Source organism: Chiloscyllium plagiosum, chromosome 31 (genome assembly GCF_004010195.1).
Source record: "Chiloscyllium plagiosum isolate BGI_BamShark_2017 chromosome 31, ASM401019v2, whole genome shotgun sequence".
NCBI lineage: Eukaryota > Metazoa > Chordata > Chondrichthyes > Orectolobiformes > Hemiscylliidae > Chiloscyllium > Chiloscyllium plagiosum.
In genome coordinates this window covers 7705794-7723305 of record NC_057740.1, presented here as the reverse complement: position 1 = coordinate 7723305, position 17512 = coordinate 7705794, and the positions used below count along the sequence as shown (strand labels likewise).

At 39.7% G+C, this 17512-nt stretch overlaps 1 protein-coding gene across 5 annotated transcripts in view; it reads right to left on the bottom strand.

Moving 5' to 3' along the window:
* Positions 1 to 17512, bottom strand: part of kdm4b (lysine (K)-specific demethylase 4B) — a 479312-nt gene that overhangs the window by 60198 nt on the left and 401602 nt on the right. For all 5 annotated transcript variants that reach the window (XM_043720917.1, XM_043720921.1, XM_043720919.1 and 2 more), the window contains 2 exons: positions 11556 to 11611; positions 9476 to 9584 (listed from right to left, as the gene is read on the bottom strand). In XM_043720917.1, coding sequence (XP_043576852.1) covers positions 9476 to 9584; positions 11556 to 11611 — 165 coding nt within the window. The remainder of the gene's footprint in view (positions 1 to 9475; positions 9585 to 11555; positions 11612 to 17512) is intronic.

The window sequence follows — 17512 nt, the reverse complement described above, 5'->3', positions numbered from 1 at the left end:
AGAGAACAGAGGGGGCTAACACCTTCAACATATTGTCTAGCTATCACCATTGTTAACAGCTAACCCGAGAATGCAACTTTTAAAAAAAAGGGTTTTGTGATTTACACATGAAAGAAGTGAAACTATCACTGTATTCTAACAGATGAAAGGCTTAACAGACAATCAATTCTTCAATGTATAATTTCAGTTACATCACACTGCAAATTTTTGCTATAAATTCGAGCCCTCCACAATCACCTGAAGGAGCGTCGCTCCGAAAGCTAGTGTACTTCCAATTAAACCTGTTGGACTATAACCTGGTGTTGTGCGATTTTTAACTTTGTACACCCCAGTCCAACACCGGCATCTCCGAATCATCACATTTTCAAAGTTTGGTACATGTTTCTCTTCTTCCCCTACACCCATTTTGTATATTACCCTATTTCTAGCATGACAAGCAATTTCCTCCTTGGACTGGATACTATTCTGAAAAAATGACACTAGATTGTGAAGAGGAACATGGTGTAACCAAAATATCTCTGATTTTCTCTGTATCACAGGAATGACTGGAGGAAAGTGAACTGCAACTGTAATGAAGGTCCCAGTGAGAGAAGTCTTTTACTGTGTGTGTAATTGCCATTTATCGCTGGTGATACAGCCTAACCTGGCACTGCATTTGCTTTTATAAGCAAAATTATCTCCACAAACCTCAACAACACTATTCTTTAGAAAACAGCATTAAAGCTTCATCGACTCTCACTGATGATGTCACCTAGGGATGGTGACAAAACGTCTGAAAACAAACTTTCCAGCTCAGCAAGCTAACTTACATACTTACCATCAACTTGAGCTACAAATCTTCTCAAAAATCCCTAGCATTAAAGCATATATTTTCATGTGCTTAATAATTAATTTGTGATCTTAATATTTAATTTGTGGTCTCTCTTGCAGCCAAAGCCAGAATCAGGTAGTGATTCAGGGGCAGGAAGGATGATGTATATCAAATTTACACTCAATGCACCTCAACTCAATTTACAATAGTTATTAACATTTATAAGTCATACATATTTCTTTAGCTTTCCTGCAACATCTTGGTGAATCTGAAGAACTGAATAAAACTAGATAGAATCAGAGTCTTAGAGCACAGAAACAGACCCTTTGGTCTAACCAGTCCATGGCAACCATAATCTCAAATTAAACATACCACCTGCCTGCATTTGGCCCATATCCTTCCAAATGTTTCTTATTCATGTTCTTATCCTAATGTCTTTTAAATGTTGCAAATATACCCATATCCACCACTCCTTCTGGAAGTTCATTCCACACACGAACAACTCGATTTTGATCGCCTGAATCATTTACAGAATCTTTAACAGAACTGATGCTAGTGTGGCTGATCACTGAACTACTGCAGGGAAAAGACTAATCGTCAAGGTCACCACTGTAACCCTGTTAACATTTATTCTTGAATGGGGGGTCAGGGTAATTTCCGCATCTGACTTCTGTCTGAATCCAAGTTCTAGAGGATGGCTCTAGAATACAAAATAATCCCAAGATGTCAATGTCTGAACTCTTAGAGATTTATTAGAATTGTTTATCCAATCTCCTGACATGTTTGAAGACAAAGACCTAATTTTAATTGCAGGAACATAAGGACTGACTCATCAAAACAAACAAAACACCTGTTCGGCAGGTCAGGCCACAAACAGAAAATACACAGAATTTACAGTCTTCTGTGAGCAGACATGGTCAGAAAGAAGCAAGTTAGATGACGCATCAGTCTCCTAAGGTGTCCATGATGTGCTGGAGTTTTTTTAAGCACAGGTCAGAGGTGGAGAAGGTGGCAACCCACATGCCTCCAATTAACTTGCTCTTAAGCCCCTTGAAGAGCTTGTTTTAACCAAGAGAGACAGATCCAAATTTTCAAAAGTTGGCAAAGGGAAGATGACATTTTTTTAAAAAATGGTAAGAACAAACTGTCTGAGACATGTTATTGCAGAGTTGTTGGGAGTACATTGGGGAGCCTCTACTCATTGTGGCTGCTGGTGAAAATTTAATATGAATTAAGGATCCTTACATATAACGTATGGATAGTTAAACAGATGTACCCAATGAGTGATACAAAGTTGCCATTGTAAAGACTATGTCCTTTCTTTTGCATTTTTAATTATGGACTGAAATGAGAAAAGAACAGCTGTAAAACCAAGGACTGCTGCATATTTTTGAAAGCAAGCAACTGAACGCTCATTGTAAACACTGTTTACACAGTTGTTGCTTTTAGCACATGTTGCAATGTGGTTTGTAAAGCAGCTGGAGCCAAAGGGTTGCATACAAATGGAACTTTGGTTCGCACCATGTGGCTGGTTGATCAGTTATTGATGAGAAAGATCTTCTGCCTGTCTACAAATAATGTGATTAGGTCTCAGATAACTTTTCAGACTTCCAGCAGCTCAGGCACTTTTTCAGGCTGAAATTTATGCCTAAAAAAAATGGTTTCTTTCTCCTCCAGCAATTGCTTTAAGCTACGACTTTTAATTAATAATTCAGAGACCGAAAAGGTGTGAAACAGTCATGTTAAAAACCAGTCGAGGCATCTACAGAAGGAAGACTGAAGCAGAATTCAGTGGCCAGCATAAGAATCATTTCAGCAGATCCTGCAAACAGAGACCACTCAACTGCTTTCTCAGTTTTTCATCCATTCACCCTTGTGTTTTTTTTCCTTCCTGTCTGTGTAAGTGTATAAAGGGGAGTTTATATGGGGATTTGAATTTTAATTAGTAGTGGTATATGCTGACAGTCTATAATTGTTTACATGTAACTAGAATGTATTTAATTGTAATACACAGTAATTCTTAAGTACAGAAACCCGGTCCGTGCTTTCTGTCAACCTGGGTCTAAAAGCCAAGTAAATTGGGAAATTCTGCATACTTTTAGAAAACCTTAAACTTTTGCAAAGGCTCTGGGAATAGCAAGGCTTGATTTCTAGTGTGCTACTCCAATGAAGTGTGACCATCACTTGATTGGAGCAGCTTGAGTTAGCTTTTGGACACTTGTCTGCACTTGGAGGCTGCTGGTCCTTTGCTCTCCTGCCTCTCCATTCCTCTAAGCCAGGGCAAGACCAGTGATGGTTGACTTACAAAAATGCCCTCAATAACTCTTTCTCACCTCCTGCCCATTCAAGAGCAGCAATGTGGCTTCCAGGTTAATTAGGACCTTCTTCACTGGAAATCATGTCACATGACTGATGTGCAGACTGGGACCTCGGAATGATCTCGCTGTTAGAGTCTTGAAAGCCACTGGGAAATCCAACTCAATAGTTTTCAATGATAGAAGACCAGAGCTGTTCTTCTCTCCAAATATGCTGCTACATCTAATGAATCTTTATTCAGCTTTGGTCACATGGTTATATCAAGTTCCTAATCAACCATAATTAATCAATTACAAGTTATTCTCCTGTGGCACTGTTAACGGTTATAATCCAGTATCCAAAATGTTGCTGTTATGATCAATATGATCTAATTTCAAGCGAAGGAGAGGAACATATGCATGAAAAGAGATAAAGAGAGAGACGAGGGGATTACAATTATCCAAGGAGAAGGCAAAGTACAATTTTAACACCAAAGCGATTGGCTCAAAGAAAAATAAAGGCTCCCGTATCTAATAGAGCCAGTGCTTTGTAGTTGTTCTACGAATATGTCTGAGTCAGCACAGACTAAGATGACAGATGTTATGCACATAATACACTCCAAATGTGCCTTCGATTTAATACTCATCTTACCGATACATGTTATATAGAGACATTATTTCAAGCATACATACAATTGGTCACAACAGTTAGTTGCTGTGCTCCTCTATTTTCAATTTAACTCATATCGGTTGAAATCCAGGTAAAGTTAAGTGTAGTTGAGGATTTGGTTTTCTGTGGGCGGAGGGGAAGTTGGAGGTTTTTGTTAAGACAGCATTAGAAGAGTCAAGACAGGATTCATTATATTACAAATTTGTGGCAACGTATACACAAAATAGTTGTTATATATGGCTGCAAGACATCAGTTACTGCACTTCAAAATAATTCCCTGTTAATATGAAATGCTTTGCAAAAACTCTATGCACCATTTTATAGCAAGTTTCCAACTTTGACTGCAAGTACAAATTGAACACAAATTACAAATAAAATTTGAGTGACACAAGGGAATTGAATATACCATTGCAACAATATTATAACACTTCAAGTAAAAGCGATTCAAATACCTACAATGTTAACACAACTACTTTTTGCCCACAAAGGGAGAACAATTTATTGGTTATCACATGACTGTTATATTAGTTGGCTTTGGTTAATTTGTTATATTCTGCCAATACAGGCACTAAGCATGCCTCAAAACCACATCAGACTTTCAACAATTAACCTTCAGGAAAATATTGCTTCATGGACTGAACATGAAAATTAACCATTAATAGCTTCCAAGGTATTGATTTGACATAGTATCATGTCTAATTTCCATACGATTCATAAACTGAGATTGGGCCCCATTTTTTTCCATATTTACAGATTGAATTGAAAGCAAATTTGCAGACAGAAAATGGAAGGGCCTTTATCGACAGTTGGCATAGAAATATGACCATATGAGTTTTGAATGACTATTAAATAACTAATCCATTTTGCATACTTCACCTTTGGTAAACAAGGTTAGTCTCACGGATACATATATTGTGCATAACAATGAATTTACTTTGTACATGCAAATGCCATACTTGATTGCTTTGCTGGAATCTGAAGTGCTCACATTTAACCAAACTGATTGAGAATATTGAACCTTAAGTGCTTTAAATTATGAATATTAAGCAGTCAACCAGGGTACATATTTGGTCAACTTTTCCCTTCATCACTTAAAGACATCAGCTCTTTGCTGTTTCCATGTGGATCAGTCACATAGTAACAGTGAAAGTTGTTATACTGCCAGAGGTCCAAATGATTCACTTTCATTCGAGAGAGACGACTGGAGGTGAGGTTAACATCAGGTGAAAGCCAAGTTTTAGAAAGTGGGACCTTCATGATCGCCTCAGCCTATATGTGAATTGAACCAGCGCTGTTAACATCACTCAACATCACAAACCAGCCTATTAAGCTAGCCAAACCTCCTCCTGGTGACAATTATGTACCTGTGAGATTTGATTTCTATTGTTAGCAGGATAGGTTAGATTAGATTACCTACAGTGTGGAAACAGGCCCTTCGGTCCAACAAGTCCACACCGACCCGCCGAAGCGCAACTCACCCATACCCCTACACTTACCCCTTCACCTAACACTATGGGCAATTTAGCATGGCCAATTCACCTGACCTGCACATCTTTGGACTGTGGGAGGAAACCGGAGCACCCGGAGGAAACCCACGCAAACACGGGGAGAATGTGCAAACTCCACACAGTCAGTCGCCTGAGGCGGGATTTGAACCCGGGTCTCTAGTGCTGTGAGGCAGCAGTGCTAACCACTGTGCCACCGTGCCGCCCACGTTATTAGCAAACGTGACAATGTGATAACAATACAGCCTACCCCATCAATGATTGCTGAAAGTAGATTGGAAATGAGATCTCTGGTTGATTTCCTTCTCTCAAGTCAAGAGGAGGACCAAAGGCTGTCACAGAGCATCTTACCACTGCAAATTCTATACAGTCTGGGAATCTAATCTGGGACATCTTTGATCTATCCTGGTCAGAAAATTACAAGAAATTGTTAGGAAAGCTTGCTGAGTCCTGAGAAACTTTTTTTTAACGGAGATTAATGTTTTATGTAATAAATTCATCGTTATGAACAAGTGAACTAGCAAAATTAAAATTTAACATATACACTAAAATTTACATAGACAAAGATGATAACTGAGAAAAAGCATTTCTTTAATTAAAAAAACTCCCCAAGCCAACAACACTTTAAGGAATAATGTTACCATTAACCAAGTTGTTCACTTTTTTTTCCTGAAGTTGCTTACCCTATGTAAAAACAAAAGGTTGAAATGAATGGTAAATCAGTAACGATAATACAATATTGCAGTGTTTTTGGAAACTAGCGAAAACACGGAGTTGAGCTATGTATGAGAATTTAGGCAAGCAGAGGTGGAGGGAGGCATTGCTGTGTTCTGTCTTGTTCTGGGCATTTTTGCAGAGGGCTGCTTTGGGTTGACATGCTGCTAGTTAGTTCCATCTGTGGGCCTAAGTAAATACCAGGTTTCATTGAGGAGGGTGAGCAGCAACAAACATATGGTCATGGTAAGATCTTTATTTTCCTTGTAAGTCCGCTAGTCGTTAAAAGTGCAGACGAAGCAGTCAGTGGACTGCGATACTCCCTCTGTCAGATGTGGGAGATCAGGGAGCAGTCAAGTGTCCTTGGCAACTATGTCTGCAGGAAGTGGCTGCAGCTCCTCTCAAGGCTATATGGATCAATTGGAGGAGTTGGAAGCACTGAAAATCATACAGGAGGCAGACAGTGAGATTGATAGTAACTTCAGGGAGGTGGTTGCACCGCAGGTTCAGTCAGGAAGATGGGTGATCGCCAGGGCAAGTAAGCAGGAATCTCCTGTGGCTCTTTGCAGGTAAAGGGATGCCTGGCAAGTGGGAGGCTTTCAAAAGCGAGATAAAGAGAGTTCAGATACAGCATGGCCCTAGTGGTAATATTTGTATTATGAACAACCAAGGGGAGAGGTGCCAGAATACTGGAGGGTGGCAAATGTTGTGCCATTATTAAAGAAAGGCTACAAGGAAAAGGCAGGCATCTACAGACTGATGAGCCTAACGTCAGTAGTGGGTAAGTTGTAGGAGGGGATTCTGAGAGACGATCTCCATGCGTTTGGAAAGGCAAGGATTAATTAGGGATAGTCAGCAAGGCTTTGTGCATGAGAAATCATGTCTCACAAATTTGACTGAGATTTTTGGGAGGTGACCAAGAGGATAAATAAAGGCACAGCAGCAGACGTTGTCTACATGGACATTAGCAAGGCCTTCAACAAGGTTCTGCATGGTAGACTGGCTTGTAAGGATATACTGCATGAGATCCAGGGAGAGCTAGCCTACTGGATAAAAAATTGGCTTGACAGTTGGAGACACAGGGTGGCAGTAGAGGGTTGTTATTCAGACTGAGAGACCTGTGACCAGTAGTGTGCCATAAAGATTGGTGCTAGTTCTACTGCTATTCATCATTTATATAAACAATTTAGATGAGTTATAGGAGGCATGGTTAATACATTTGCAGATGACACCAAAATTGGTGGTATAGTAGACAGTGAAGAAGGTTATCGAACAGGACAAGGAGATCTTGATCAACTAGGCCAGTGGACCGAGGAAAGACAGATGGAATATAATTAATATTAATGCAAGGTTTTGCACTTTGGTAAGACAAACTAGGTGAGACTTACACACTTAATTGTAGGGCCCTGAGGGGTGTTGTCGAACAGACACCTCGGGATACACATACATAGTTCCTTGAAAATAGCATCACAAGTAGACAGGGAGGCGAAGGCAGCTTTTGGCATGCTTGCCTTGATCGCTCAGAACACTGAGAACAGGAGTTGGGACATCATGTTACAGCTGTACAAGAATTAGTAAAGCCACATTTGGATTACTGCATACCATTCTGGCTGCCCTACCTTCGGGAAGGCTGTTACTAAACTGGAAAGGATGCAAAAAAGATTTACAAGGGTGTTACCAAGACTGAAAGGTTTGAGTTATCCAAGGAGAGGCTAGATAGATTGTGATTTTCTTTATCCCCTGGAGCATAGGAGGCTGAGGGGTGACCTTATAGAAATTTATATAATCTTGAGGGGCATAGGTAAGGTGAATAACCGAGGCCTTTTTGCTAGGGTAGGGGAGTCCAAAACTAGAGGGCATAGATTTAAGGTGAGGGACCTGAGGGGCAACTTTTTCCACATAGAGGGTGGTGCATATATGGCACAAGCTGCCAGAAGAAGTGGTATAGGCCAGTACAATTACAACATTTAAAAGACAGGTACATGGATAGGAAGGCTTTAGAGGAAAATGGGCCAAATTTAGGAAACCTGGGTTGACATGAACAAGTTGAACCAAAGGTCTGTTTCTGGGGTGTATGACTTTATCCAATTTTACAATAACATGGCATAATTTTAAAAGATTCATTGACAGGATGTGGATATCACTGGCTGGGAGTCAACCACAGTGCAATGGGTCTGAAATCGCAAGTAGGCCAGATCAGGTAAGGATGGCAGTTTCCTTCCCTCAAGGATACTAGTGAACAAGATGGGGTTTCCATAACAATTAACGATGCTTGATTGGTTACCATTTAACTTTTAATTCCAGATTTTTATTAAATTCAAATTCTACCATTTGTCATGGCAGGGTTCAAACCCAGGTCCCCATAACATTACCTGGGTCTTTGAACAAGTAGTCTAGCGATAATACTACTAAACTATCACCTTGCTACACAAAATAATGCAAGTAAAAGAAAATAATTGTCAAATTTGCCAATGAAGTACAAAGCTGATAATAGCACGCAAACTTATAGTTACAATTTTTTTGAGTTTTTCTTTACAGAGAAATAGTTTCTGTATTGGACACATTTCCAAAGGGTCCTAACTGTTTGTTTGTGTCATTCTTCTTGGTATCTTCACAAAACGAGGTGCTAACTCACAAACCCCAGTAAATGCTGAAACACCCTGAAGTTTACCACAGAGATCAGCACCCGTGATCTCTGGGCCTGAAAAAGCTGGAAAATGCCAAACTGTGTCTGATTTTATAAATGTTATCTTATTAGAAAACTCTCCAAAGTACTCTTTATCAAGTTCATGCTGAGATGGAAGTATACTAGTACCTGATTGGGACCAGGCCTAGAGTAGGAATCCAGTTATAGAGCGCACACATATTCTCTCTGCTTAACTAACCAGCTTTGTCAATCATACAAAAGAGAAAACAACTCATTAAGTTTATGAAACACCACTTGTTTAATATTCCATTTTCCTTCTAAAAGTGCTGGTCCAAATAGTCACTGTTCACATCAGTCATTCTAGTTACATTTTTTAATCATTGAATAAACCACACTGAGGCACATTTCTTTCAAATGTTAGCATTTATGAACAGGGTTCACTCCTTTAGAGTTAGGAGCAGGAATCATGCTGATTGGTCATTAGAGCACTAATGATACAGGCTAATTGTATTGTCTTCACCACCTTCAGTGGGATCAGCAAATACCAAGTCTTATACTGGAGGCTTTTTTGTTTTGAGCTGTTTTGAGGTGGGGAAAAAGTTGGAATTATTCTTCCCTAATAGTAGATAATAATTGGGATACACAAACATGAGCAGCAAAAACAACCAAGTGTGAAAAGTTTGGCCATGTAGCCAATGAAATTAAAAGTTCAAAGTGTCCCCTTCTTTAAATGACTTGCATATTCCCCTCACTGCCCTTACTTTAAACGAACCTGGAAAAACAATACAAAAGTACTGACATAACAGGATTGGTAATGATCCCTATAACACTTACCAACTTTTGTCTCTGCTCTGGAATCCCAGAGACATCAACTGGATTCCGTTCCAACACGTTCAAAAACTTCACCTCAGGGACTGCTATTGCGCAGATGACATGGACCCACCTAAACAGACAGACAAGTGCAAGCATGAAATTAGAAAGGCATCGGATTTGATAACAAATAACCCCCCACCATTCAAATTATTTGAATAATTTACATTGATATTTGATGTTAGATCACTTAAAACAAGTTAGCAGCTGTTAATTGAAAACTTGAATGTTAACTGTCAATTAGAAATTACAGGAGTGATCCCAGAAGTCTGCATGGCTTAACTATCAGTACTTAACAATCAAGTAGCAAGGCCTGTTTTATACTACACAAACAGCAGCCAGAAAGGTAGCTCACCACCAATGTAATTCTCAAAGGCAATTAGAATGGGGAATAAAAGTTGGTTTTGCTAGTAATGCCACATCTCTCAAATGAACTAAAAAAAAATGTAGGTTATTATGGCATTACAATATAAGAAGCTAGACTTGTGACTTGTTGTTCGACACTAAACAAAATGATCCCAAAAGGTTGAGGCTTCTTAAACCTAAGGAAAGATAAATCGGCCATAGACAGGGTGTAGCACAGATTCACCAGAACGTTACTAGAGCTAAAGAGTTACATAAGATTACATAAGCAAGGCTCGTATTCCCTTGAACATTAGGGGTGATTTAGCTGAGATGTTTAATTTGATAAATATGTTTGGTAAGGTAGGTACAGAGAACTTGTTTCCTCTGTTGGGGAGTTCAGAATATGAGGGCATAAGCTTAAAATTAAAGCTTGGCCATTCAAGGACATTGTCAGGATACACTTCAACAATGACAATTTGTATTTTTAAAGGATCTTTAACATCATAAAATAGACCACACAAACAAAATGGAAAACAAATGCTTGCTCAGAGAAATTGAGACTGATAGATTTCCATTTAATAAGGCCATCAAGGAAACAAGGATTATGGAACCAAGGTAAAGAATAGTTTCACTGCAATTTAGCAGATGAATTTATCCAAGAGTGTCATCTTTGGGTGAGCCAGCCTCCAGGGCAAGAAAGACTCTCCCCCCAAGGCTGCATCCCATTATTCTGACAGATCAATTTCATTCTCAGCCTGACAGCTCAATGGAGTAATGACAGGGTGTTTGGGCGTTAACAATTAGATATTGGGATCAGGTACATTGCTCTTGAAGAGAGCTGGTACAGAAGCCTTAGGCTGGATGGTCTCCTTCTGCATTGTGCCATTCTATAATTTCATGAAAATAACAGTGTACTACCAAACAGTAACAATGAGTTTGATCACATCAAAATACAAATTTATGAAATTTCTTTGCTGTTTGAAATCAGTATTTAATTTAAAATAAATGATTTTATTAAAATTGGCGGCAACAAATATTGTACAATGATTTCACCCACAGTTCTTTGACATTTCTATGTAATATCCAAATGTTAAGGTTCAATAATCTACACACATATTTAGATTATATTTTAATGTGGAGCATCAGGTTTCATGCAAATAGCACAGTAAAGCCACTGGATAGAGATCAGCGACAGGATCACAGGCCAATTTTCCTCTCTTTAACCCAGGTGTACCGAAGACAGTTGTGGTCTTGAATGCAAATTAATGCACCATAGCATGCCCATTGAACCAGTGGCCTCACTCAGCTTACGGTTCACTGATGGGCAAGTCAGTGTTTGGCAAATACTTTTGGACTACTCACAAACACTAAGCTTACATAAACCATATCCTAACCATTTAACTTTAACTTGCAAAAATGACACAAGTACCGTTCCTGATCAAAATAATAATTGTGCAAATACTATTTAACAAAAGCAGTGTGAACGTAAACCCAACACACAAAGGGCACAAGATACAATAAAGATGCATGAGCGAAAAGTATGACCTAATTAGTCAAGGTCGATCGAATGCTGGAGATACAATTCAGAAGTTTTACTATCAAGTGACAGTCCTGTTTATCATCGATTAAACAATATATGAATCAATCTAAAACTCTAGGAGTATTTCAAGTATGTCTCAAAACACAAATATTACTTTACCTTTTATCCGTGGTGCTTTTCAGTGCCCCACCTCTCAAATTGCACAAACAGCAATCCTGAAATAAGAGATAAAATTTCAAGCTTAAGAAATGGAAATTAAATGTTAACAGGCAGACTTCAATCTGAATTCACACAACGGAATTTAAAACAATGAAATGAAATTTAAATAAATTAGCTTTTACTATGTGTACCTTGAGCACAGCTGGTATACAGTGGAATTTGGGACTTTGGGAAATGTATGAGATCAGTGAGGTGGGAGAGAAAATTTACCTTTGCTTTACTTAACGTAATTGAAGCAGGCAAGCTCAGCTGCTAGGAGACTGTGTGTGTTCCGTTTGAAAAAATTAAAAAACACCACAGAAATCTGGTAAGCTGATTCACTGTTCCCTGCTCAGTGTGGGACTTAGTATGTAAACAGCCTAGCTAAGACTTAGGGAAGGTCTGGAAATAGAAAGCAGTAACATTTTAATATAGTTACACAAGACAGTTATTTGTTTAATCAAGGAGTAAATAACATTCAATTGTAAGTGGCATCAATATTTAATAATGCAGTAACATTGTGGTTAAGAGACGCAACTCATTTCAGATAACTGATTAAATTAACAAAATTACATTTCATGAATTAGCACACTGACAACAGTGGGACAGGCAATAGGTTACAGCTGAAGGATGTGTAGCTTCTGGAGAAACTTGTAGAAAGGGACAGGAGGGTGTGACCATGAGCAAGGCAAGTAATGGGAAAGAGTAAAGGGACATATTGCAATACTGCAGTACAGGAGCTTCAGCCTTGACCATGATCTAACAAGCTTGAAGTGTTCACTTATGTGGACGAAAGCAAGGTTTGTAGGGAGGATAAGTGGATTGACCAGGATGCCTCGCCTCAGAATGCCTTTCAAACAGTGAGAGTTAAATTAATTAATGGAGATATAATAGTGAAAGGGTTAGACACTGATCCAAAAAGCAAAGAGAGAGAGTCCAGAAGGTTACATTGCCTATCTTGTGTCAGGATTCAGGACATCTGCTCAGGGTTGCCAGCACTTTGGGAGTGGGAGGGAAAGGATCCAGTTGGCAGTTATAGGTATGGCTAGGAAAGAGGCTCTGCTTGGACAGTACGAGGTGCTAAATTGCAAACTGAAGAGCAGAATCTCAAGGATAATAATCTAAATTATTTCTTCAGCCATGTACCAATAGGCAGAGGGAATAAGAGATTAGCAAATTTATATATGGCTGAAAGACTGTAGTATAAGATGTGGGTTTTGGTGTGGGGCATTGGCATGAGCATTGGGGAAAATAGGAGCAGAGTCTTCGAGATGTCTGCATGTGAAACATTTTGAGACCAGTATTCTAGCAAATTAAAAAATCTAGAGAAGAAGAGGACTATAAACCACACAATAGGGGTTGGGTGGGGAGACATGTAGCAAATCAAGGAAGAGTGTCAAGCAGGAGGGATTATTAACAAACAAGGCTGAAGAGCGAAATAATAATAGGTGAAATGAAATCAGGGAATGGCATGTTGGGGCAGATAGAATAAACACTTACACAGTCAAGACTAGATGTTACAAAATTAACAAAAAGACAAAATTAGAAGCTCTGTCTCTGAATGTACATAGCATTTATATTTTTCATAAGATAGACATTTGGACAAAACTGATTCCTAATGTCACAGTAAGAGCTAGCAAGAGACCCTTCTACAAAAAAACGTGTCACTCTCGGATCTGCATGGCATTTCCCACTTAATCACTGGGAGAGATCACTGGAAGAACAGAAGTGAATGGGAGGAAAGTGATAGAGTAAGGGAAAAATAAGAAACCTAAAGCAGAAGCACGCTGAAAGGAAAATGAATGTGGTTCCAATTAGTGAAACTTGTAAAATATCTTTGACCGCCTTCCTCAACAGAAATGCTCTCAATGCTGATTAAGATTTAATTGAGACCATGTTATTAGAAAAGCAGAGCTCACAGCAGAAAATGGGTGAAAAAAATATATTTTGGTAGAGTAAATGAATACAACAGTTTTAAAGCACCAAGAGAATCAGTAGCCAGAAGAAACAAGTTTAAAAAGTTATTAGAATTACAGTCGCAGTCAGAGCACAGCACAAATCAAGGAACTGCAGCCCATTGTGTCCTCACTGGTCACTGAGCACCTATCTATTCTAACCCCATTTCCAGTGCTTGGCCCTTCGCCTTGTATGCTGTGCTTTTTCAGTGCTTCTCTTCAATGCTGAGAGGACTCATGCCTCAACCATCCTTTCACGCAATGAGTTCCAGACAGTGATCACCCTCTGGGAGGAAATGTTTTCTTCAAATCCCTTCTAAACTTCCAACCCTCTACCATTAATCAATGCCCTTTGGGATATTGACCCCTCCACAAAGGGGAAAGGTTCCTTTACAGCTACCCTATCTATGCTGCTCATCATTTTTAGACCTCAGTCAAGATTGTGGTGCCAGAAAAGCAGATCATGCAACATTCAAGGAGCAGGAAAATCGATATTTCGGGCAAAAGTCCTTCATCAGGAAGGATGCCTGAAACGTCGATTTTCCTGCTCCTCGGATGCTGCCTGACCTGCTGTGCTTTCCCAGCACCATACTCTTGACTGTAATCTCCACATCTGCATTACTCGCTTTTGCCTATTTTTAGACTTCAGACAGGCATCTCCTCACATTTCTCTATGCCAAGGAAAACAACTCCAGCCTATGTAGTCTCCTTTCACTGGTGAAACATATCAGCCCGGGCAACATTTTGTTGAATCTCCTCTACACCCTCTGTAATGCAATCATATCTAGCCTATAGTATGGTGACCAGAACTGCACAATGTACTCCAACTGAGATTTTCTACAATTCCCTCTTCTTGTATTCAACGCCTTACCTAATAAAGGCAAGCATCCCACCTACTTTCTTATTACTGTCTTTATCTGCCCTGTTGCCTTTAAGGGTTTATGCAGAGAAGCAGCAACGTCCCCCTAATTCTCAGTTTTTCTCAGGTCCCACCATTCATTGTGTACTCCCCTGCCTTGTTAGATCTACCAAAATGCATCACCTCTCAGTTTTATGGATTAAACTCAATTTACCACTGTTCTGACCATCTAATCGGCCCATCTCATCCTCCAGATTATTTATTACACCACCAATTTTCATGCCATATGTGTACTTACTGATCAAACCTCCTACATTCATGTCTAGATCATTAATGTAAAGTACAAACAGTGAGTAGCTGAGCACTGAACCCTGCATGTAGTATGCCGTTGGACATAGGCTTCCAGGCACAAAAAAAACAAACCAGTACCTTGACTTCTTGCCACAAAGTCAATTTTGGATCCAATCATTTTGATCTTACTCATCTTGACCAATCTGCATGCAACATTTTGTCAAAAGCTTACCGAAGTCTGTGGAGACTAAATCAACTGCATCACCTTCACATAGGAACTTTGTCACCTCCATGAAAACTCAATCAAGTTCATTAGACATGATGTCTCCCTGTCAAAGCCATTATGATTGACCCATGTCTCTCCAAGTGGAGATTAATTCAGTTCCTTAGTACATTTTCCAAAACTTTCCTTACCATTGATGTTAAACATGCTAGCATAACGTTCCCTGGTTTATCCTGGCTACCATTCTCGAATAGTGTTACCACGTTAGCTGCTCTCCAGTCCTTTTGGACATCTCTTTTGCCCAAGGAGCAACATTTTCATATATCCAGTTACGAGGACTTGTAATGAACTAGTTGAAAGGTTGGTGGAAACAGGTCAATAATAACTTTTAAAAGAGAATTGGATAAATATTTGAAGTGGGAGCATTTTCAAAATTATTGGCAAAAAGCAAAGGAATTGGATTAAATGCTTAGTTAGCTCTTTGAAATGGAGGGCAAAGCACAGCCGAACGAATGGCAATCTTGATGCTACCTGGGGTAAAACCTGAGGAGTACTATTTCAATTAGAAAAAAAAATTAACATCTGGCTTTATGTGAAATTTTCAGAGGGGGAAAATTACACCGCATTCCACAACAAGCCAACAGAATTTATGGACTTTCTTTTTCCTCAAATGACTGGATACAGTGAGTGGGGATTAAACAAACATCCGGAACAGATGTTTTCTCTTGACTTATTGCTATGTACTAAACTTATAGTCACAGTTATTCAAGTATAGTATTTAATTTGGCAATGACTCAGACACTCTTTGTATCTTTCGTACTGACATTTTTGACTGCTCATCACTGCAACTGCAACAAATTCACTGATGCGAATGAACATTCTGATAAGCCAAAATACTATAGAACCAGAGGTCAGAATCTTCAAATTAAAACTAAGCTGTAAGATGAACATACTTTACTTTAACATTGTTCTTTGGGAAAAGAAAACTATAATCCTTGTATTGTCTGGTTTACATGTGACTCCAGACCAACAGCAATGGAGTTGACTGTTACTTCGCCCCGAAATGATTCAGAAAATCACTTTGTTGTATCAAACCACTACATAAAGTCAATTAAGAATAAAACCAGATGAACCACTCAGCATCAACACAGGCACCAGATATGACATAATTGCATCATGCTCTGCCGATCCTGTGAAGTGCATTGCACTCATGCATGGGAGGTGGTGCCAATACTGGGACATCTATCCCACAGACCAACCATGCAACAGCCAGACATAGGCAGAAGTTGCAGAATCATGTCTTACAGCCAATGACCTCTGCTTCTTTATCACTATGCTTGGTCTTCCTGTTCCACTGGGACGGCAGAGCTTCCAGAGGTGACACAGCAATGTACAAGGGGAATGCAGTGGCCGCGGATGTTCTGCACAGTAACCCTGGATCCCAATAAGTCTCAATGCATCAGGTAAAAACATGGACAAGGAAAACTGCAGTCCAAACTAGCTACTGCTCTGCTTCAGTTGATCATGGCTCCACATCAAAACCCACTTGGAAGAGGTGCTAAGGCAGCAAGGACACAAAATGTATTCTGGAAAGGCAGTGTAATTATATAACTAGAGTGACTCAGTAGCATCACTAGCGACCAATTGGGCAACTCCTGAAGAACATATTTGCAACTGAGCCTGCGCCACATGTTGGCAAAATTACAGGTCCAAAGTGATCAGGCATCATGGATAGCCCAAGAATGTCCCATAATGCATGCACCTAGACAGGTTGTGGTTTTTGTCCAGATTTGTTCAACCACGATCTGTAACCTCATTCTCACCTACAGCATCAGGCATAATTAGAAATAAGGTGAGGCTATAACAATCGGACTGATGGTGGATGCTTAGTTATTTAAGTGTATCCAAGCTGCAAGTGCTTGCAATATTACGGGCTGGTTGGTGAAGTGTCTTCCCAACATAGATGGTTTGCAATGCAGAACTATTTAAAGTTTTTAAATGTGGCCTTGTATCATTTGAACTAATCACCTTGATGTCACGTGTCCTGAGACACTTCCCCACAGAAGATCTGCTTAGAGATTAAGTAATCACCCTGCCCATCTAAGTTGAACTTTCAGTTACATAGAACATAGAAGAATACAGCGCAGTACAGGCCCTTTGGCCCGCGATGTTGCGCCGATCCAAGCCCACCTAACCTACACTAGCCCTCTATCCTCCATATGCCTTATCCAATGCCCGCTTAAATGCCCATAAAGAGGGAGAGTCCACCACTGCTACTGGCAGGGCATTCCATGAACTCACGACTCTGAGTAAAGAACCTACCCCTAACATCTGTCCTATACCTACCACCCCTTAATTTAAAGCTATGCCCCCTCGTAATAGCTGACTCCATACGTGGAAAAAGGTTCTCACGGTCAACCCTATCTAAACCCCTAATCATCTTGTACACTTCTATCAAGTCACCCCTAAACCTTCTTTTCTCCAATGAAAACAACCCCAAGTGCCTCAGCCTTTCCTCATACGATCTTCCTACCATACCAGGCAACATCCTGGTAAACCTCCTCTGCACCCATTCCAGTGCCTCCACATC